Source organism: Anguilla anguilla, chromosome 15 (assembly GCF_013347855.1).
Source record: "Anguilla anguilla isolate fAngAng1 chromosome 15, fAngAng1.pri, whole genome shotgun sequence".
NCBI lineage: Eukaryota > Metazoa > Chordata > Actinopteri > Anguilliformes > Anguillidae > Anguilla > Anguilla anguilla.
Window position 1 is genome coordinate 7,672,533 of NC_049215.1, and position 22,580 is coordinate 7,695,112.

General features: G+C 48.7%; 1 protein-coding gene across 6 annotated transcripts in view; it reads left to right on the forward strand.

Moving 5' to 3' along the window:
• Positions 1-20,575, forward strand: part of LOC118214167 (formin-like protein 2) — a 64,358-nt gene extending 43,783 nt beyond the window's left edge. The window contains exons 7-28 of one of the 6 annotated variants that reach the window (XM_035393823.1): positions 1,414-1,522; positions 1,732-1,808; positions 2,747-2,840; positions 4,541-4,615; positions 5,279-5,389; positions 5,930-6,079; positions 6,655-6,756; positions 7,347-7,662; positions 8,039-8,239; positions 9,727-9,747; positions 10,845-10,969; positions 11,394-11,596; positions 12,524-12,758; positions 12,892-12,960; positions 13,080-13,160; positions 13,270-13,399; positions 13,710-13,873; positions 14,229-14,330; positions 14,523-14,621; positions 15,000-15,123; positions 15,973-16,087; positions 18,572-20,575. In XM_035393823.1, the coding sequence (XP_035249714.1) occupies positions 1,414-1,522; positions 1,732-1,808; positions 2,747-2,840; positions 4,541-4,615; positions 5,279-5,389; positions 5,930-6,079; positions 6,655-6,756; positions 7,347-7,662; positions 8,039-8,239; positions 9,727-9,747; positions 10,845-10,969; positions 11,394-11,596; positions 12,524-12,758; positions 12,892-12,960; positions 13,080-13,160; positions 13,270-13,399; positions 13,710-13,873; positions 14,229-14,330; positions 14,523-14,621; positions 15,000-15,123; positions 15,973-16,064 (2,680 nt within the window). In that variant the 3' untranslated portion in view covers positions 16,065-16,087; positions 18,572-20,575. Of the gene's footprint in view, positions 1-1,413; positions 1,523-1,731; positions 1,809-2,746; positions 2,841-4,540; positions 4,616-5,278; positions 5,390-5,929; positions 6,080-6,654; positions 6,757-7,346; positions 7,663-8,038; positions 8,240-9,726; positions 9,748-10,844; positions 10,970-11,393; positions 11,597-12,523; positions 12,759-12,891; positions 12,961-13,079; positions 13,161-13,269; positions 13,400-13,709; positions 13,874-14,228; positions 14,331-14,522; positions 14,622-14,999; positions 15,124-15,972; positions 16,088-17,909; positions 18,010-18,571 lie in introns of all 6 variants that reach the window. The other 5 variants (XM_035393822.1, XM_035393826.1, XM_035393825.1 and 2 more) reach the window with 5 other exon arrangements.
• The last annotated feature ends 2,005 nt before the right edge of the window (positions 20,576-22,580 follow it).

Sequence of the window (22,580 nt, forward strand, 5' to 3'; positions counted from 1 at the left end):
CGGGCGGAGCACTGCTCCAATTCTGTCACTTAAAAGCAGCGCGCGTGTACGAGGTTACGTTTTTATGTGAGAGATGGCTCACGCACCTGAAAATAGATGACACATAAACACATACACACACACACACACACACGCACACGCGCAGAGCAAGACGTGCCTTTGTGAGTCATTGCAGTTCAGGATATGAGGTGTCCGTGACAGGAAATATCCAAAGTCCAAACATGAATGGGAAAATTAATTGCTTGTTAAAAGTTGCTAAATTCTTTATGTTTGTTTTACTGATAAATGGCTAATGGTAATGGAGTCATCGTTAAGGCTTCTTTTGTGACTTCCAGTGCTACCCTTGTGTCTCATTATCTTACAAAAACTGCTGTGTATTTATTCAAAGCTGCCCCAGGTCTGTGGGGACGGAGGCAAGGAGACGTGGATTTCACTGAGTCAGGACACAGACAGAGCCAGTGTCCAGGGAGGCACACAGAACTGAAGCAGTCAGGAAAAAGATACAGATTAAAACTGCAGATGTTGTCTGGGGGGTCCATCAGTCTGGAGAGTGTGTGTGTGTGTCTGCGTGTGTGTGTGTGTGTGTGTGTGCGCGTATATGTGTGTGCATGCTTGTGTCTATAAGTGTGTGTCTGTGCATGCCTGTGTGTGTGTGTGTGTGTATGCTTGCGTGTGCATGCGTGTGTGTGTCTGCGTGTATGTGTTTGTGTGTGTGTGCACATGTACTGTGCGTGTGTGTGTGCACGCATGTGTGTGTGTGTGCGTGCATGTACATGTGTGTTTGTGTTTGCATGTGTGCGCATGTGTGTGTACCCCCCCCACCCCCCCTCGGGGTTATGCTGACTAGCCAGTGTGTTACTTCAGCACTTTCCTTTCATTGTGGGGCGGCTGCAGGAGAAAGGCCTCTTTCTGTTTTTGTCTCACGAAAGCTGTGCAGATCACTGTCCTGCATGCAAATGACCTCCACCCATTGTTCTGAACGCGAGCCCTATCAGCGTGTTCGGCCATTAAGTTAAAACAATTGCACAGACGTTTCTTTTTGGCTCTTGGCAACATGGCTGATTGTGGTTCTTTGTTTGTTTGTTTTTTGGTGATGCGTGTACAACTGGATTTATTGAAAGTTGTATCTGTTTTGCTTTTAAGGAGGTGGTGTAGCCAGTGAGTTGGCAGGGCAGGTCTAGGATGTGGTTTTAATGGAAAGATTGTGGCCAGACTCTCCAACCTGTCTCCAGAGGAAAGCTGTCACTCCACCTGCCAGTTTAGACACAGAGGGGCGGGGCTAAGGGGTTCGGCTTCGGACTAATGAAAGCACTTTTGCAACAATCATGATAAACAAGGCTGTTCATCCTACAAATGAGGTCACTTTTAAAAAAACATATTTCACATCTTATTGGCACGTTCCATATTTTACAGGTGTAACACGTTGCCGAGCCGGAGAACCCTGAAGAACTCCAGATTAGTCTGTAAGAAGGAAGACGTCCATGTTTGCATCATGTGTTTACGAGCCATCATGAACTATCAGGTGAGAGCACACACCGTGTCAGAATATAACATTGCAACAGTAATGTGACACAGTGCATAAGCTTTATGACTGTAGCCAGTGAGGTCTCTGCCCTGCGTGGCTCTCCTCTCCACCTGCTGGTTCTCATGCTGAAGAAGGTCATGTGATTGTGACATCGCGGGAGCTTGTTTCTGACCCGTCTCCTGACCCCTCCCTGTTTGACCCCGCAGTACGGCTTCAACATGGTCATGTCCCACCCGCACGCTGTGAATGAAATTGCACTGAGTCTCAACAATAAAAACCCCAGGTGAGCTTTCTCTGAGCCCGTCGAATGAAACGTCTCTCGGAGACTTAGCCGCAGCGCGCGCTTCTGCCTGGTTTCCTGGCTCCTCCCACGTAGCGCCAAGCCAGCTGTGACCAGACCAGACAGAGGGAATAGTTGCAAAACCCTCACGGCACCACCCGGGTTTAGAAAATGTACATTTCCCAGCATGCACCAGGTGTTCACGCAGGCAGGTTGAGGCAACACTGGAAGGCTCGTAAACACTGGCAGTTGCATCTCAAAGCCAGAGGACTGTGTGTGTGTGTGTGTGCGAGGGAGAGAGAGAGAGTGTGCATGTGTGTGCTTGTGCATGTGTGTGTATGTGTGTGCATCATGAAGAAGAGAGAGAGAGAGAGAGAGAATGTGCATGTGTGTGTGTGTGTGTGTGTGTGAGAGAGAGAGTGTGTGGATTGCAGGAATGAAATCTCTCTTTTGAGACTTTGTAATGGAATGGAGATTTATCTTTAAGCATCAGTCTCCAAATGTGGTTTTTTAATATAGTTGAGGTAACCCAAGTTCACCCGTGAATGGAAATTGGCATTGGATCCAACAGTCCATTTTCCAGTATTTAAAGTAATAGGTTTTTGTTGATGTATATACATTTAATTTAATCTAGGTGATGAAATATTCTCTTGTAATATTGCTCAAAGTACACCTGGTCTTCTGATAAAAAAAAATAATCTGTTCTGAGAACACAACTTGATATCAGAATAAGAAAGAAATGCCATGATGAAGAATAGAACAGAAAATAAAGTCAATTGTTTTAAAACCTTTGCATTTCATTTTTGTTATAAGAAGTGCTTTGAATATTTGAATATTTCTTGAAATACCCATTGTAGGATATGACATTATTTCCCCTCATCTTAATCTTCAACGTAATCTGGAATGCCTCCAATCTCTGTTTTTTATTTACTCTCTTGCAGAACCAAAGCTCTCGTTTTGGAGCTGTTAGCGGCCGTTTGTCTCGTCCGGGGAGGACACGAAATCATCCTCTCTGCGTTCGATAACTTCAAGGAGGTACGTACGCGCCATTTCCTCTCCCGGATTTGTGTACGGCGGCGCGCGTGTTGCTAAGACGCAAACCCAGAGCTCGTCTTAAACAGGGAAGCGTCTGGAGATCTGAGACCGATTTTTCTATTACGCCCGAATCAAAAACGGCCTTGCTCAAGTGCCCTTTGACACACACTGTTCCACATTTTGAAGTGTGCGTGTATATTTGCTGAGCTTATAGAAATGTTTTTTTTTTTTTTTTTGTAGATGGATCACAGATCCAGAGAATTTTATTACACAGTCCAATCTTAGGGCTGCATATTGAGGTTTTCTGTTTTTTTTTCTGTTGGTCTGTGTGTGAGCGCACGCGCGGATTTTGAATTTCACATACAACTGGAAAAAAAGGGGTGGTAATGTGGAGCCTTGGCTTCCTAACACGAAGTCGGTCTCTAGCCCAGCACTGGACTCAACGAAGGTTAATGCAATATTTACACGAGTGAGATGAAATATTGAAGGAAACAGCAGACTGCGCTCACCTTATATTAGAGGTGGAAGCCATCCCTCGTCATAGTCATGAGCGTTTCCTGTCATCGCGGACACCGCTGCTCTTTTTCTTATCTTCCTCAGGAAAAGGAACTGGACTGAAAAAAAAACGCTATAAAAATCTGACACGCAAATTGAGCTTTGTTTTGACGTTGTGTGTATTAATGAAAAGCATTAACACTGTCGCGCTACAAAATTAAATGTGTTGTTCGTAAGAAGGCCGTGAAGGAGAACATTTTTGCGTTAGGAAACTGAGAAAGATGGAACAATTGAGAAGAAAATGTATAGAGAATAAAACCACAAGATTATGGGCAAGAGTTCAATATGCCCTTGTGCATATTGGGGTTGAAATGAAGACCCACAGGAACAGGGTTGGGCAGCCCTGGTTTACATTTCCACCATAATTTGGCACACCTGATCCTATTAATTAGCAGCTCAACGGGATCTCTAGCTTTTGAACGAGCCGCGCTTTGTTAGGGTAGGACTGCGAACCTACAGGACGGTAGATCTCCAGGAACAGGGCTGGGTTAGCCCCGGGTTTGCACATATTCTAATACGCCCGTCTTGAAGGGCGACAGGGCGGTTCCCCGGTGAACCGGGTGTAGTCATGGCGATGTGTGTGTTCCTCAGCCTGGCTGGGGGGCGGCAGGGTTCGGGGCTGGTGTGCTGGACTGTGTCTGGGCCTTTCTCCTCCGCACATAAAGGGCGGCGTCAGCGCGGTCGCTGGACCGTGTGTGGCCGGTCTGGTTTTTCCCCTCTCTCCGCTGAAGACGCTTCATTGTGTCTTTATCCGTCCCCTGCCCCCCCCTCCCCCCCACCCCCGGGCCAAAAAAAGGCCCCCTTATTGCTGCCCGTGTGGCTGCCTGTTCCCCCGCGCATCACTACTGTATGCATGCCAATCACAGAGGATTGCTAACTGTACGCCTGGGGATGTTTTCAATAAATAGCCGTGTGCCTGACTTTGCATTTGGAAAGGTGCTGGTATAGGCTTCCCCACATGCTGTACAGGACCTGATGAATCAGTATTCTGAGGCTTGCAGAGAGACCAGGAGGAACTTCACTTTGCTAAGCCTGGTCCCCGTCCAGCTCTGTGCCACAGGTGGAAGGTGCGCGCTGCACCCTGTCCTAAAAGGCCTCCTCTGCGCGTCGGATCGCTTTATCGACCCCCTTCTCCTCTGCCACAGGTCTGCGCCGAGACGCAGAGGTTCGAGAAGCTGATGGAGCATTTCAAGAACGAGGACAACAACATCGACTTCATGGTACGTTCGCCCGCGCCCGCGACGCGCACGGATCACGCCACTCATTAATTCGGGGCCCATCGGCAAACCGAAAACTGCTTCTGAATAATCCCCCCTGAGGATAGATGTGTTTTAGTTTCATTTTTCAAATTACGTTCAGTTTTTTGGCGCTTTTAATGATATTTTTGAAACTCCCCCCCCCCCCCCCCCCGAGCCGTGATTAGTCTGAGTCCGCGGGGATGAGTCCCGTGCCGCCGGCCCGCCCGCGCGCGTCCGGCGGGAAGCGTCTGTGTTTGCGCGGCGCTCGTCCGCGAAACCCGCGGGCAAACCGTGAGTCATTCTCGCCGGGGTGCGAAAGCGAAAGCCGTTCATCACCGCCGGGATCTCTCGCCAATACGGGCTTCCTGTCCGTGAGCGCGGGGGCGGCATTAATGGACGCATGGGGGCTGCTGGCGGAAAAAAAAAAAAAAAAACATTCTTAGTCAGTCGCTTATTTTTGACAAAAGTTCCCCCCCCCCCCCCCACCCCCCACCCCCTTCAACCGGTAAGGGTTTCCATTGCCTGCCTTCTGGGAAAGGGCTCCCTGTAGCTGTGAGTAAGCGCGAAGCTTGTTGCTGTGTCAGGTAGCGCAGAGAGCTGTCTGAAAGGCAGTCTGAAAGGCCGTCTCCTCCTCTCTTCTCCCAGGTGGCCTGCATGCAGTTCATCAACATCGTGGTCCACTCGGTGGAGGACATGAACTTCCGCGTGCACCTGCAGTTCGACTTCACCAAGCTCAGCCTGGACGAGTACCTGGACGTGAGTACAGGAGGGGGGGAGAGAGGCGTGAATTATTCATTTGGAATGTGTAAAAAAAAACACGGCTAGCTTTTCTCTTTTTGTTTTTAAAAGCTGGACGGATCAACCCTGTCCGTTCCCCGCTACCAAAATATCCAGACAGATTCATTCACAGATTAGAATCGTCTTGTTTGGGGGAAAGAAATGTGCCCCGGTTTGGACGCTGAATCAAATATTTTCCTCCTCTGGATGGAAACTGAATATCAGACCTGTCACCTCCCTGTTCCAGAAACTTCTGAAACCTGGCGCTTTGGTTATATACGTTTGGCCAGGCAGGACTCTCTTAAAAAATGTGATTCTCTGTCCAAGTAGGACTTTGATGGTAAAATAAACAAATCCACAGTGGGTGCACGTTGGGAAATTCCAGAGTGCGTAGAAAGCGAATGGGTCTGTTCTCAATTAGGCCTTTCCTCCGTGTGTACGAACCAAGTTGGACGTTTTCTCTCCAGAGTGGAAACCAAACAAGGCCGTTTTTCTGTGTGTGTGTGTGTGTGTGTGTAGAAGCTGAAGCACACCGAGAGCGACAAGCTCCAGGTGCAGATCCAGGCCTACCTGGACAACGTGTTCGACGTGGGGGCCCTGCTGGAGGACGCCGAGACCAAGAACGCCGCGCTGGAGCGCGTGGAGGAGCTGGAGGAGAACATGTCTCACGTGAGAGACCAACGGGGTCGCGCCGCCCGTTAGCCGATCGCCCGTCAGCCACCAATCAGACCAGCCGCGCGCAACGTAGCCCCTCCCCCCGCGCTCCGCGGCGACGTCGGGGACGTGACGGGACGCGTGCGTTTGAAACGCCGTCCGGGCGGCTTTAAATCACACGCTCGCTTTGAAGGAGCTTTAGATTACCGTCTCGTGGTTTGGTTTAGCCCGCAGGCAGGAGAACGCTCTGCCAGAGCCGCCTGGGCGTGCACCTCCACAAGCCAGGCTCGTTTGCTAAGACCTGCTTCGACTTCTTTGTCATCGTTACTGTCAAACCACCACAGCCTTTGCTTTAATCCTCTGATTTATTCAGCAATTTTATGAGGCAACAGAACACGTACACAATCATTAGTTTGTATCATTAACTTTAAATTCTAGATTTTGGTCGCCTTCTAGTATTCAAAAGCAATGGTTTCAACATTGACTTACATTAGATTCAGTTGAGTTGTCCTGTCTGCAGTGTTGGTTGTGATGTCATGAGAACGGTGTCCTTTCTGTTCTCATGGAAACGTGTCCGTCGCGTCCCTTAGATGACGGAGAAGCTGCAGGACACGGAGAACGAGGCTATGGCCAAGATTGTGGAGCTGGAGAAACAGCTGATGCAGAGGAACAAGGAGCTGGATTCCATCCGGGTGAGTCTGCCTGAAGGGGGCGCTCTTCCAGTCAGAGGTGCCAAACTCGAGCCCGCTTTCCATATTTTTTTCTTAATCGTCTACGGAAAAGCTGCTCCTTGTCATGCAGGCGTTGAAAAGTAGCTGCAACTTGTACGCAGTCGCTGCGTTTAACTGCAGAAGTCAGAGGCAACTCTTTGTGTCAGAGTGTTACACGCTTCCCGTTGATAACACTGTCAGGTGTTTCCGCTCCTCAGAATCCTACACAGCACCTGACAGTGAGAAGTGCGTCTACGCGAAGCACCATTTATAGATAGTTTCATTCACCACAAATGGAGTTTCGATGACAGCTTTCAAATTGCTGTCTTAAAAGTTTGAATTAATCATTTTTTATCCTTTGAAGAACAGGTTTTTTTAAGTCGGTATTCTGGAACTCTGCTTTTAATCGCCAGTAGTGATTGTGACATCAGCATTAGAATGTTCGGTTAAGAACATTCTAATCACGCTCATATTTGTGACCTCACACCTTTAAAGGCTTAAAATTTATTGGCCGGTCTGTCACCGGAACTCCCCGCCCTCCCGGTTCACGCGGCCTCTCTCTCCTCACACAGGAAGTGTACAAGGACGCCAACAGCCAGGTGCACACGCTGCGCCGGATGGTGAAGGAGAAGGACGAGGCCATCCAGAGGCAGTGCCACCTGGAGAAGAAGATCCACGAGCTGGAGAAGCAGGGCTCCATCAAGCTCCAGAAGAGGGGCGACGGAGACATCGCCATCCTGACCTCCGGGTCGCCCGACGGCGAGGGCGGGGCCGGGGCCTACGCGGGCGGGGCCGTCAGCCCCCTGGGCCCGCACGCCGGGGGGCTCCTGGGCGGGGCGTCCCCGCCTCTTCCCCCTCCGCCACCTCCGCTGCCGGCGTCGGGGTCTGGTAGGTGGAGCCCTCAGTATCTGCAGAGGCAGACTTTTCTCAGACCGGCATATACACTGTGTTACATTCTTTGTGTCTTTTGCATGAGTCTGGTTTTATGAGCACATTGATTGATTGATATATATTCTGCTATATTCTCCTCTCGTGAGTTTTTCAGCACATGAATACATTCTGACGTGACCCCCCCCCCCCCCCCCACCCCCGAATGGTTTATTAAGCTCTGACAGCTGTGGAGCACATGGCCCCCTTCTGGATAACCCCCCCCCCCCCCCCAAGCTGACGCTCTAACTCTGGCGAGAGGGGGTGCTCAGTGTTCTGATGCCACGCTGCTCCTGTTTTCATAACTTTCCTCTTCTCTCCCCCCTCTCTCTTCCAGTGCCAAACGGGCCTTCGGGTACCTCCGCCCCGCCCCCGCCCCCTCCGCCTCCCCCTCCTCCGCCCCCGCCCCCTCCCCCACCCCCTCCCCCGGGCCCGGCCGTGGACATCTCCCCGCCCATGGCCCCGCCCCCGCCCCCCGTGGCCCCGCCTCTCCCTGGCTGCGGGTCCCCCACCGTCATCTTCAACTCGGGCCTAGCAGGTAAGGCCGCCCGGAGGCCGGGTGTGCGTGTGTCCGATGTCTAATGGAGACAGCGCTGGCTTATTTTGCAGCGTGGCATTATGGTTAAGGATCTGGGTTAATAATCACATGGGTGCCGGTTCAGTTCCCATCTAGGGCATCGCTGCAAGTAACTTTAACCCTTTAAGGTGTAAGATCAAAACATGTGATTAGAATGTTGTTAACTGAACACTCTAACGCTGATGTCACAATCACTACTGGCAACCAAGAGCAATAGAGTTCTAGAACACTGACTTAGAATGTTGAAAGAACATTCCAAAACCCCTACTCTTCAAAGGATTAATGCATTAGTATATATCCAGGTATAGTGCATGAGTGTAGGTCACCCCAGATAAGTGTTTCTCCCAAAAAATGACTTTGTATTATTGTTATTATTACTACTAGCTTTGCACCATACCTTATTTATACATTCATTTATAATGCCCCATCCGATGCAGTTTGTAACTTGTGCATACGTTACAAGACTACACTTAGCATTAGCCTGGTCAGCATTGCTTGATACTGTTTCCATTATTTTTTCTCAGACGTCTGTGCACACGTTGGGTCCGTGACTGTGTGCACAGCTGTTAGCCGTGTTTGCGGCAGCGCTGGTGATTCTGGCAGACTGAACGCTCCCCTCCGTCCCGTCCCCCCACCCCCCTGTCCTCCGGCTTTGGGAGACAAACACTTAAAGGGGCGGTGACGCCGTTTACCCTGCGCTATTTAAAGCTCTCCTCACTTCCTGTGTATCTGCTCAGATCTGGCCACCGCCGCATGACTGGCCGGGTCGGGTCATGTGACGGGCCGTCCTGAGCGCGCGGCGGCGGGTCAGATGGTGCGGCTGGGGCTGCCTTTGACTCACCGCCTCGCCGCGCTGAGCGAACAGCCTGTCCTTTTGTCCGGGTGCATTCTCAACACGTTACTGTTCAGGTCCCACGCCTGCGATCTCGCGTGCGGTCTGTTTTTTTACTGAAAATAAGCTGATCGCGCCTGACATAGCGGTTCTCTGGAAGAACCTCATGTGGGATTTGAACTGGCAACTCCCTGATTACGAGGAAGCGCCCTGGCGTCGGCACAGCACTGCACCGCTAACCGAACAGAATATGGAAATGTCTTTCCTAGATGTGTCAGGGTTCTTCTCATATGGCTGTTTGTACAAGACTTGAGAATTGTTGACCTTTATATCTTGTATAAATGCAGCCTCTTCAGCTAAAGTTTACCTTCCAACTGTCATGTTCGGTCATCAGTGCTATATGCGCTTAGTGTTTTCTAGGCAGATAGGATTTAACGCTAGCAGTGCAAACATGGATTCGGGGGGTGTTTGGTGTGCTGGTTTACGGTTATCCTCTGTCATGGGTGTGACTGCAATATTGAAAGTCCTGCCGCCTGCAGTAACGGCTGAGTTTTTTCTCTTTTGTTCTTAACGCTTTCTTTCCGGCTGTTTTCTTCGCCTTCTCTTCTGCCTGCAGAGGGACCCATCAAACTGTTCTGTAGGTTTTTTTCCTCTGCCACTGTTTCTGCTCTCCCTCCGTCTCAAGGGGGCATGGCATTTTCAGCTGAAATTAAAGCTTTAAACGTGCGCTCTGGAGGGGGGATTGGCGTCGAGGCCGCTCGACGTCACGCAAACCGAACGCTAAACTGAACTCGTTCGCTCGGCCCGTCTTGCAGTAAGAGGTAAAGCAGCGTAGCGTTTAAAAACAAAAGTGCACACACTTCAGACCATTGTAAATTTCCAGTCAGAAGGAACGAGCGCATGTCCTGCAAGTGACTGGATTTTTCCCCCTTTATATACTCTTTTCATCTCTTTTCATAATGACAAGACTTGCGAAAGCCTTGCGAAACACAAGCCTCAAGACATAAACGAAAAAAAGAAACAAAGTTTCTTTTATGCACTTACTATTTTTAAAAAAATCTCAGCTGAAAATGCCATGTTTGTATCCCTTGTGCTGAATTGCTGTGCTGTGTAAGTGTGTGTGTGTGTATGTCTGTAAGTAAGGTCTTACATTCTCGAGTCGTACGCTGTTTGTTTTCGTTTGCATGCTGAAACACATCTCCGTGTCACTGTGGACTGATTAGAGAGATGTGGAGCCGTTGCGTTAGCACGGAATGCTACGTGTGCCACACCTCCAGACCTTATCATTCTCGCTAACCGGCTCCCCCGCGCCTAGACACCGTGCTCAGGACTGTCTGGTCGTCGGAGATACAGCCGCCAGACTGAGCACAGGAATTTATTACCTACATATCTGGTCCCACACCTGCTTCAGGCATACTAAAAAAAACATACTGTTGGTCAACCGATCGGAGAGAAATAGACGGCTGTGTAGCGGTGTGCTACTTTTAACACTGAAACGCTTAAACTCAGAACAGGAAGGGCACATCCCCACTTCCTGTGCGGCAGTTTGCGTCTACATGCGTCATTCGACGGGGCAATCCGTGTCGAACCGGGGGCTCGTTTCCATCTCATCGCCACTCACCGACGAGCCGCCTGTCACCCGCCCAGGGCGGAGCGTCCGTGAAGCTCCGCCCTCTCCACCGAGTAACTCCTCCTCCTCCTCCTCTGCCCCGCCCCCCCTCCTCCTCCCCGCAGCGGTGAAAATCAAGAAGCCCATCAAGACCAAGTTCCGCATGCCGGTGTTCAACTGGGTGGCACTGAAGCCCAACCAGATCAACGGGACCGTGTTCAACGAGATCGACGACGAGAGGATCCTGGAGGTGAGGGGGGGGGGGGGGCGGGGGTGGTCACCCGTGGTCACCTGACGCACGAACACCGCCCCAGGGATGAGATTCTCTAACCGTCCGCTCAGCTTCAGCGTGCACTGGCGCACTAAGGCAGTTCACACACTGCTAATTTTAAAAAAAATAAAAAAATGAATACACGCGCATCCAAATTGTCACAAGCGCAAGTTAGAAGGAAAATTGCTCCCAGTTGTAAAGGAGAACAAGTCGTGCAGAACAGCGAGCGCGACGTGATTACCTGACAGCGAGGAATCGAAACGTCTGTTTACTGCTCTGCTTGATAAACGCAGACTTAACGGGGGAATTTTTGTAACAGTTATTTGTTCTAATCACAAACTCCATGTCTAAATGTCACGGGCTGTCTGATGCGATGTTTTCCCTGGATCCGCGCTTTCCCCAGGATTTGAACGTGGACGAGTTCGAGGAGATGTTCAAGACCAAGGCGCAGGGCCCGGCCATCGACGTGACGGCGAGCAAGCAGAAGGTCATCCAGAAGGGCCCCAACAAGGTGACGCTGCTGGACGCCAACCGGGCCAAGAACCTGGCCATCACGCTGCGGAAGGCGGGGAAGACGCCGGAGGAGATCTGCAAGGCCATCCAGATGTGAGCCGCGCGCGCGCTAGCTTTTCCTTTTTTTACTCCCGGCTTCTGAGACGCCGCTGCCCTCGCCTGTTTCAGATTAGGCCATTCTGGCTCTTCCACGACCAGATGCTGGCCATGCTTGGAATGCTAAAGGTTTCTTGTGCAGTAAACGATGAACTAGCTTATTATGCATGGCGGCATCCTTTCCTTTGCGGTCTCACACACACGCGCGCGCACACACACACACACACACTCACACACTCACACACTCTCGCTCATTCTCCACATACGCCAGGAAGTGCTTGAATGATGATGTCACTACTGTCATTTCCTCAACACCAATACAATTAGCCTGTTTGTCTTAGCTTCTGATTGTCAGTGAGAGATTAGTTTGCGCTTCAGCCTGAGAGTGACCATGAAAATTGGCACATAGCCCAGTCCAGTCTTGGCTCAGCTAAATTTGTTGTTTGCACATGGTATTTTACCCTTCCAAACATAGCATATTTATTCATTGTGAATAATGTACAATAACCAGATAAATTGTACTTTATGTTTCAATGATTTTTTTTTTTAAAGAACTAGCATAATTATTCCTGTCATTTATGTGACTCCAAAAACAGACTTTTTTTTAATAAGAGCGACACGGTTATCCAACTTCATAAAGAGAAATCACCTTTTTTTTTTACCACCTTGTATATATATAACTCTGTACAGCAGTGCCATAACCGGAGAGAATAACCAGCCGCGGGAGCCGGGAGAGAGTCGCGGCTCTGTAGCAGCCCGGGATTTATGTGCCGTTTGGCTTCAGTGCCGCGGCACCTCGTTAAAACACCGCGCCGACCCGAGAGAGCAGCAGACGGTCGCTCGCTCGCCCGTGTGAATCAGAGCGCGCTCGCTGAGGTCTCTGTCCCCCCCCCCCCCGTCCCCCCCCGCCCCGCCCCGCCCCAGATTCGACCTGCGCACGCTGCCCGTGGACTTCGTGGAGTGCCTGATGCGCTTCCTGCCCACGGAGAACGAGGTGAAGGTGCTGCGGCAGTACGAGCGCGAGCGCAAGCCGCTGGAGAGCCTGACGGACGAGGACCGCTTCATGATGCACTTCAGCAAGATCGAGCGCCTCATGCAGAAGATGACCATCATGGCCTTCGTGGGCAACTTCGCCGAGAGCGTCCAGATGCTCACCCCGGTGAGGGCTCGGGGAGCCGGCGCCGCCCGATGATGTCACAGCCTGTCGCCTGGCTTCCCCCTCGCTGCGGGAAATCCCAGCAGGAGATCCCCAAACTAACCATCGTTGTTTTTGTTTTTTTTTTTCCCCTCAGCAACTTCATGCGGTTATTGCAGCATCGGTGTCAATAAAATCATCGCAGAAGCTGAAGAAGCTTCTCGAGGCAAGTGTCACGTGAAGCAATTTTTCTGCGTGGTTTTACTTTTGACGCCTTTTAATTGTGGCCGACCGCTCTGGGAGGCAAATTTTACACAAATGCTCAATCTCGCGTCGCTCTTTCAGATCATCCTGGCCCTGGGGAACTACATGAACAGCAGCAAGCGTGGAGCGGTCTACGGCTTCAAACTGCAGAGTTTAGACTTGGTGAATATATTTTGCCCGCTCCCTCGCGAAATACGTCTGCGTGAAAATGCGAAGTGCATCGTGGGTAGTCGTCCTCGGCGCTCATTGTTCTTCCTGTGTTTTCTCTCAGCTGTTGGACACCAAGTCCACCGACCGGAAAATGACGCTGTTGCACTACATAGCTAACGTGGTGAAGGACAAATACCAGCAGGTCTGCCTGTTCTACAACGAGCTTCACTATGTGGAGAAAGCAGCGGCAGGTATTTAAGGACTATTTCTTCTTTATGTCTGAGAACTGTTCTGAACTTCTGTCCAGCCAACCTTCGCATTCCTCAACTTGTGTAAGGTATTTGATATGCGCGGTTTGAATACCGAAGTTCCTGTTTGCATTCTTGCTGTAACCAGCACCTCATTGGTGGAGAGACACAGTTGTGCACAAGGCTAAACTAAAGCCTGTCAGAACTAGACAATGTATGCGGTTGTGTGTGTGTGAGATCCGAGTCAAAGGCATGCTGGGATTAGTAGTTCCCCGGACGACGCGCCTCTGTGTTGTTTACCTGGGCGCTGCAGTGTCGCTGGACAACGTGCTGCTGGACGTGAGGGAGCTGCAGCGGGGCATGGAGCTGACCAAGCGGGAGTACAGCATGCACGGCCACAACACGCTGCTCAAGGACTTCATCGCGCACAACGAGGGCAAGCTCAAGAAGCTCCAGGACGACGCCAAGATCGCGCAGGTGAGGGGGCGTGCGGCGGTGTTCCCGAGTCCCCGCCCTCCCGCTGACCAGCGAGAGTCTCCGCCTACCAGCGGGAGGCTCCGCCCTAGTTCTTCACTATTGTATTTTAGCTATGATGTCACAGATCCACATGGTAGACATTGGAGTCTTTGTTTGCACAGAACACTGATAAATAAGTATATGAGCCTTTATTTACTTTGCAACATATGAGTATTTTTGTCTTGTAGAATTGTTTGTGCATTTATTTTCTGAATAAGTCTGTGAGCTTTAAAATTGCGTAACTTTTAAAACCTGATAATCTTTTGTCTTGTAGCAGTGTGCACGCATTCATTTTTTCCCCCTCTTTCTCTGACAGGACGCTTTTGACGATGTGGTGAAGTTCTTCGGGGAGAACGCCAAAACGACGCCCCCTTCGGTGTTCTTCCCCGTGTTCGTGCGCTTCGTCAGGGCCTACAGGGTGAGAGGCCGACGATCCCGTTGCGCAACCCTCAGGGGGGCGGAAGCAGGAAATCGGACCTTCCAAAAAACCTGCTTCCCATGCTAATCTTAAAATAAACGCACGAGTTGTGGAAGCTGCTCGGCGTCGCCGGAATATCTGCATTTGGTCCCGTCTTCTCACCGTCTTTTTTTCTCGCCGTCTTTCTTCCAGCAAGCGGACGAGGACAACGAGCAGAGGAAGAGGCAGGAGCAGATGCTGATGGAGAAGCTTCTGGAACAGGAGGCCATGATGGACCAGCAGGACCAGAAGGTAGGGGGCGCTAGTGCGCTGGAGTAGTTCAGCCAGTGGCAGCTCTGATGTATTCTCATATTTTTAAAGGAAATGTATTTATTTTGTAGTACGGTAGTAAAAGCTGAATGTCTTAACACTACTATGCATGTGTGATGGTGTTGTAAAAGTACTGTTGGTTTGAGATTGAAGTGTGACAGTGCTATAGATGTGAGATCAGTTGTTGACACTTTACAGTACAGTGACATAGTGGTGTCAATGAATTTGAGATGGTATCTGACAGTACTGTGGACGTGGTGGTGTGTGTGTGTGCACGTGTGTCTGTGTGTGTGTGTGTGTGCCTGTCTGCCTGTGTTTGTGTGTGTGTGTGTGTGTGCACGTGTGTATCTCTCTCTCCAGTCCCCATCCCACAAGAACAAGCGGCAGCAGCAGGAGCTGATCGCCGAGCTGAGGAAGAAGCAGGTGAAGGACAGCCGCCACGTGTACGAGGGCAAGGACGGCGCCATCGAGGACATCATCACCGGTAAAGCCGCGCCGCACCCGCTCGCGCGCGCCACACGCACCCACACCTCCCCCCCTCCACAGCCCAGCCGGCTGTGTGCCCACAGAGCACACCGGCTAACGTGCTAACGTGCTAGGATAAGGAAACGTTAGCACTCTTTCCTCCAACAGTACCCTCTCTGCCTCAGTCGCACTCAGCCGTTAACAATGACTTCTAGATGACTAACAATACTTAACGTCCCGGCAGTTTAACTCGATGATTAAATGCCTTTGGTGTACATTAATCTTTGAGTGATACATGCATCGTTGCCTAACCTAATTGTGCTGTGGCCAAGCTAAAGCGTGTGCGTTATCGTTTTTAATTTGCTTGTTTTGACGTAATGTTATAAGCTGTAGACGGGCCAGGCTTCTGATAAAGGGGAATTAGTCGGCCGGAAAGCATGTATTGATCTTTGCCGTATATAAAATACCGTCTGCATGTTTAATAGAATGTCAGCAAAATGTTCAGAGAAGATATTGTTCCTGCCACTTGTGAAATGTTGTAAACAAAACCCCCTAACCCGTATACTAATTGTGTTTGGTAGACTAACTGAACATTGCAGTAGCTTGTGTGACCATGTATATAATCCAGAACAATATCTCTCTAGACCTGAGAAGGCTACAGAATGCCCAGTAAAGATCTCTATTGTGCAGTACAATGGGATGGACTGTGTTCAGAAGCCTGGCGGCCCTTGCCGTTCATCTAACCCAGTTAGAGTGTTTTTTAATCCTGCTCTGTTTCCCTAGGGTTTTGCTAACCTGCTGCAGACCCGTAGATGCGTGGCTTGCTCCTTACCAATGTCTGTCTTGTCTGGCTGTTGTTCCAATACAGTTCTGAAGACTGTGCCGTTTACCGCCCGAACCGCCAAGCGGGGCTCTCGGTTCTTCTGCGAGCACACGCACACTGAGGAGATCCATTACTAAAACTATGCTCTCTCTCAGAAAGGGTGCAGTACAAACAAAACGCTCTCCTTTATGCGTGTTCTCCCTCACTCTCCCATCGGTTGTGCGTGCACCGGCTCACCTGGGTGTGAACGTGTGTGTTCGGGTGTCTGCGGGTGTGTGTGTGTGTTTGTAATTATGTGTGTGTGTGTGTGTGTGAGAGTGTGAGCATGCGCACGCATGCATATGTGTGCGTGCACTCGGATGTGTGTGTTCGTAGGTGTGTGCGTGCAGGTCTGTGTGTGTGTGTGGTGTCTCACGGGCGTTGTGTGTGTGTGCACACGTGTCCCTCCTCCCCCTCACAGCATGAGGAGGGCCCACGGGAGGGGGGCGCCGGCGTTCCCTCCTCCCCTGCATGACCTGCGTCACATGTCAATCATCCATCCGTCCGTCCGTCTGCGCCGTTCTGTGACACCGCACGATGCAAACCAGAGCAAACCATAATGTCACAGACACATTTTAAAGTACATCCCACACGCCACCGCAGACTTACTGTTAAATTTATTGTCAGCGGTTCATTCGTTCTTGATTTGTGTGTTATAGCATGCAATATAAGCGCCCTCTGGTGTTCAGTTAGCAGTAGCACACCCAAAGCATTTTTTTCCCACAGATTTTGTAGCCTGTGGATTTAAGAACCCTCTTGTCTTGGAACAACAGCAGCACGCCTAATGCTCCTCCCCCTCAAAATTAGATTTTAGATTAGATTTAGATTTTATTAGACCATAGACTTACACCAGATGTTACTTTATATTATGATTAGTATTGTTATTAATGCTACATCACACAGTCAGTGGTGTTATGCGTTAGTAGTCATGGTAATATTTCCTTATCTCCTCTAATGTATATTCCTATCTAGTTAATACGTAGTTTAGCTCAGGTTTGAACACGTTTTTTAAACGGCTCTCTGAGTTGTGGCATTATACATTGCTTGTGTGTCCATGTGTCCACGTGTGGTTGAGATCTGAGTGTTCATAATGAATAACCGGTGCTGTCTGGGGTCTCGCATGATGACGCTGGCTTCCTCCAGCTCCTTCTCCTCCTCCTCCCTCACTCCAGCCCCGCTCTCTTTACTGCATGCTTGCCGGGTGGTGGAGGGGGGTGGGGGGAGTTGTTCTCATGTCACATGACACGCTGTGTTCCATCGCATCCCAGGGGGGCCATCCCATAATCCCTTGCATGAAGCATGGAAAAGCATTTCCCACGGACAGTTGCTGTTTCATGTGTCGCATTTCCTTGTGCGTGCGCATCGCTAATGACAGCCAGATACATGACTTTTGATCGTACTGCTAAAAGCAAAAAATAATGTTAACATTTTCACTCTTATTTTTGTACCATTTGGGAATTTTGGTTGTTTCGTTTAGCATGAGATACATGTATCTGGCTGAATGCATGCTTCTTTTTAAAAAAAAATAGATTTAATGTTGATGGTTTGTATAAAGATACGGTTTGCCGTAAAAAAGGGATTTCTTTTTTTGTTTAATAGTGAATAATTACACTGTTTGTGCAAAGGCTTTTATTTTGGCTTTGTCTTCACGCTGAGAGTCATTCTACGAAGCAGCTTGGGTTTTTCCGTTACACAGAAACGCTTTTATTTTTATTTTTTATTTGCTCCCTCGGCCCGGCAACGCCAGCAAAAGCCTCCAGCTCCGCCCCCCATCCCCCCTAATGCCCCGCCCCCGCCTCGCTCTGCCCCGCCCTAATCCACGCCCCGCTTCGCTTTCGTAGCTAACCGGCAGCAAGGCCAGCCAGCACGAACACTCTGGTGTGACTCCGCTTGTCACCCCCCCGTCTTTCATTTAACCTCCATTTTGTCTTCTTTTCATCCAGCCCTAAAGAAGAATAATATTACTAAATTTCCCAATGTCCACTCGAGGGTAAGGAATTCCTCCAATAGCACCCCTGTGCTCATGGATGTGACCCAAACCTGGCAAGAACCTCTTTTTATATTACCTCCATCCTCTGTGCTGTGCTGTACTGTACTGAGCGCCCCCCCCCTGCATAAAATGCCCTGCCTCTTATCTCTGACGTTTGCTGTCCCCCACCCCAAACTCCCTCTAAGTTACCTGACATTTGAATATTTATTGATGAACTTGAGTTACGCAGAGTTTGGGTATGCTTGTAATGTAGTGTATAGGAGACGCTTACCAATATGATTTTTAAACCCCCATCTTTAAATCATAAAATTTGGCCAGTCAAAGCTTTAAACTTTCTCAAGAGGCAAATTGGAAATAAGGTCAATAATTACCCACAACACTGGTTCTCCAGCTAGTGAGAGAATCGCCATTGTAAAAAAAAATAATAATTGCAAGTCCATTTTCTCCGTTTTTTTTTCTTCCTCCCAGAGGACGGATTAGGCGTGTTTCTGTCTAACTCAAGCTGCTTTGTCTGATTGGCTGCCGGCATAACCCGGCCTCTGGGCTCGTCGAAGGCTTCGGCGCAGGTGACTGACAGCTTTTCCCCTCCCTCCCCCTCCCCCTCCCCCCCCGCAGATCTCCGAAATCAGCCCTACAGACGAGCTGACGCGGTGAGGAGGAGTGTCAGGAGGCGCTTTGATGATCAGAACTTGCGGCCGGCGAACAGCGCGGAAGTGGCCATGTGAAGGATACGCGGACGTGACGGGAAAGGGGGGGGGAGCTTCGCACCCCCGCGGAAAAAGACTGAGCTTTCGCTACGAAGGATCGCTCTGTAGGGAGGGGGGAGAGGGAACGGGAACGGGAGGGGGAGGGTATGAAGCGTAAAGATTTTTGGAAACCTTGGACAAGCTAAGTGCCTAAATGAAATTCGGACGATTACTTCAAGCAATATGACCCGGCCTGGCTGTAGTAGTTTCTCAAATGACTTTTTATTTTATTTCTTTCCCTCGATTTTTAAAAAAAACTGGACACAAACGTCTGTAAGGAAAGGACCCTTAAGTCTTTCCTTGGAAAGCGTTCGAATGTAAGGAATGTTGTTATGGAGCTGTTCTGTCGAAGGTAATTCCACAACAGTCGCGTACTATGAAGTTCCATAGTATCTTAATACATTCCGGTGCTGCTGCCTTTAGCCTTGAAATTTATAATGCTCGTTGGCTGCACTTTTTAAAACAAACATCAGCTTTTACCTTTTTTACTCAGCGGCTAATGGCTTTTTTTAAAAAGAGAAGGTACCCCGTTTAGTGTGGACCGGCTATAAGAAAGAAAATTTACCCTCAGCAAATGTATAAGAAAGTTGTCAGAGGGTTTTTGAACCAGTTGCTCACAAAGCAAGGAAACCGCAGGTGTGGAGAAATGGGCGGAGTTAGCAGGGCAAGGCGGCGCTCTAAAGACGAGACAAAGCTAATGTGAATTGTATATAGGCCACTCCCCCCATACTAAGGTATTAATATCTCATTCATCAGTGTTATGGTTAGTGGACCAAGCCGTAAAAAGACAACCCTGTACAGTGTGACGAGATCATCTACTGAAGTAGAGCTTCAGCGCCATTCAGTTGCAATGCAGCTGTGTTTGTCGAGTGTGCCAACAGAGGGACAAATCACTTTTTTGTTGGGGGGGGGAGGGGGTAGGGGAACAGACCACATGGAAGATGTGTCGGAAGGTTAGACGCACTTTCACCAAAGCCTAGGGGCCGCAGACAAGGCGCCAAGGGCTACTTGAGTAGATTGTCGCGAATTGCCATGATTTTTTTCATGAAACGAACTGGATTCTCATTTTTGTACTTTCTGGGAAAAAAAACAGCTTTTTGGCTAACGGATCTAGGCGTTTGTGTCTACTCACCGTCTTTGTAAGTTTAATGTATAGTATTTAACCACTGAAACTGTTTCCATTCGGTTTTTTGCTCACACGGCCCTCTTTTACGGGAGTTCCAGTTGTTTTTTGATAACGTGTAGTTATATTAAAAACGCGGCGAAACAGGCATTCACAGACTTTTTCTAAATGTACAGATATTTTGCTACAGAATTACCATTTTTGTCTCATCTCCCTCAACGTAGCTTAAGGTCAACATTGTACATATTGTTTAAACGGAAGGTTTGCCACACACTGTGCTATACGGTTTGAATGTTATTTTAACTTATAGTTTTTTGTGTTCTGTTTTGTATATTTAATGAAGCAGTGAAGGAGGGCGGGGCTCAGCGGCGAGACAGAGAGAGAGGGCGTTTAAGTGGAAAGACCTCTCACGCTGAGCAGAGCGCCCCGCGTCATGCCTGCCTGGCGATAAAGAGGCTTTCGACCTTTGACCTTTTCAGTGAAGCTTTTACCGGTCTGGTGACCCTAAAACACCCACTCCATAGCATGTGCACCAACTGTATTTCTTTAACAAATCTACATGTTACATATGTGAACTCTTGACTCCGTTTCATCTTTAGACAGGACAATAACGGGCATGGTTTTTTTCCCCCGCAATGTATTATAGGTAATAATTGCTTATTTGCAACATACTTTTTAATAACACAACTCAGTTAGACCTCTGATTTCTGATTTCAATGGTTATGATCAAATAAACTATTTACACATTTATATCTTGGCCTGTGTTTTTTGGAAACCTTTCTTTCTCATCTCATGTAAAATAGCCTACTGATTGAAGGCTATTAAAAAAATTGGCAAAGCTTTAAGCCTGAAACAATATGGCACAATCTAGACACTAACAAGGTCAGGCTGTCCTACCAAACTGAACGACCGAACAAGAAGGACGGTTGCCAGAAGTGGTCGGGAGAGGTCATTGGCTGGAACGGGAGAAACTGTCCACAGACCAATAATCTCTTCAGCACAGCTTTGGCCTCTAGAGCAGCCGGACTGAAGTCGCTTCTGAAAAAGCTGAACAAAGCCTGGAGCTACAACACCTACAGGAGACATGTTAGGAATCAGGGAGGGAGGGAGAAGAGACGAGCGCTGGCAGTGGTCGAACAGTTCAGCGAAGGGTGAGAGGCAATAATGTGCGTGTAGTAACAGTTTAGTGGATCTCGAGTTGCCCAAGAGTTTAGAAGCAAGCAATGCCAAAAAGGATTAGCAACCTGCACTTATCTAGGCGGCATTCCAACGTTACCCGTTATGGATTCAAGCCCTTGGTGAGGGCTGCTCTATTGAACGCATGCCAGTGATCTTCATTCCTGGTCCTGGTAGGCTGATTGAATGAAGATCAGACATATGCCATGATGTCACCAACTGAACATTCCAGGACCTAAAGTAGGGGTGGGCCATTCCAGTCTTGGAGGGCCGGTGTGTAGCCTATGCAGGTTTTTATTTACACAAATTACCCTGGCTAATTGAGCCAGGTGAAAAAAACCTCTGGGAATGGCAGTTTGTGAGATGGTCATTTAGACATAGGCTATATGAATTCAAATGCAGCACTTGCATTAAGCTTACCATGATTGGGTAGCCCAATATAAAAGGCACACTTATCGACACTGCATTCGAAAATGCACTAAAATCAGCAACCCCCTGCATCTGATCATTTTTTATCCTTACCCAGGGGTGGTGCCACAGGAGCACTGACCCCAGCTGAAATCTTGATTGCCCCCAGCTGAAATCTTGATTGCCCCCATCTGTGCCCCTCTTCTCTCGTCGCTCCAAGATGTTAAATCCTTGGCTAAATTTTAAAAGACGACGAAGCAAACTGCGCTGCTTATTCACACCCTGCGACTCCTTTCTCAGCTTTTTTAACGTTGATAAAAGCGAAAATAAGCTTGTGGTAAGTTCACCTGCTTAGATGAATTATCCAGTCATGTTGTGCATTCTTACTCTTCATTCAAGAGTTATTTATTTACTTTGTGAAAACGATTTTAATGGTAGCCTAACTAGCTACTTTAGCATAGGCGTAACTAATTAGATAAGTCTACTAACGTAGAGTAAAGCTTGTCAAAAATGGAACAGAACCATATTGCTGTCTTATCTGAGTAAGAAATTGATGGAATTGACGCTAGAAAGGCATTTTGTGTTTACTACCGCCTGTAAAAATTACAATAGCCTACTCCATTCAATTTTTATTTCTAAATTGTAACGGTTTTGTTATAGCATAGGCTAAGGGGAAATGTGTCAATGCTTACAGGTACACTGGGCACGCTAAAGTGTGGAAACAACGCAAAACACAAAATGGAGAACAAATACAAAGCGTAATTTTTTAAAAAGAAAGTAATTTCTTCTGTCATAACTAATCCAGCTCTCTTCTCCTTTTCCCTCCTTCTACTAGCTTTTACATGTGTACGGTCTCGCTCATCGTAGTCATTAATTCCACAAGTAACAGTACAATAGCGTTGGTTGTTTGTGTGAGCAGGGACCGTACACAAATCGATTGCATTTGTCTTTAACCAATGTCGCAGTTTCGTTGAAAAAATGAAAGTATGCAGGAGGCCTTATCTCCAGACTTACAAATTTGTCTTTTCTATAACTGCAACGCCCACAATTTTTGATCCCCGCACTGAAGTCAGTCGTCAAAGTAAATAATCTTCATCACACGACTGCAATTAATTAATTTTGATTATATCAGAGGAGAGAGCAACCCATTCACACCTGAGTACCGGTACCT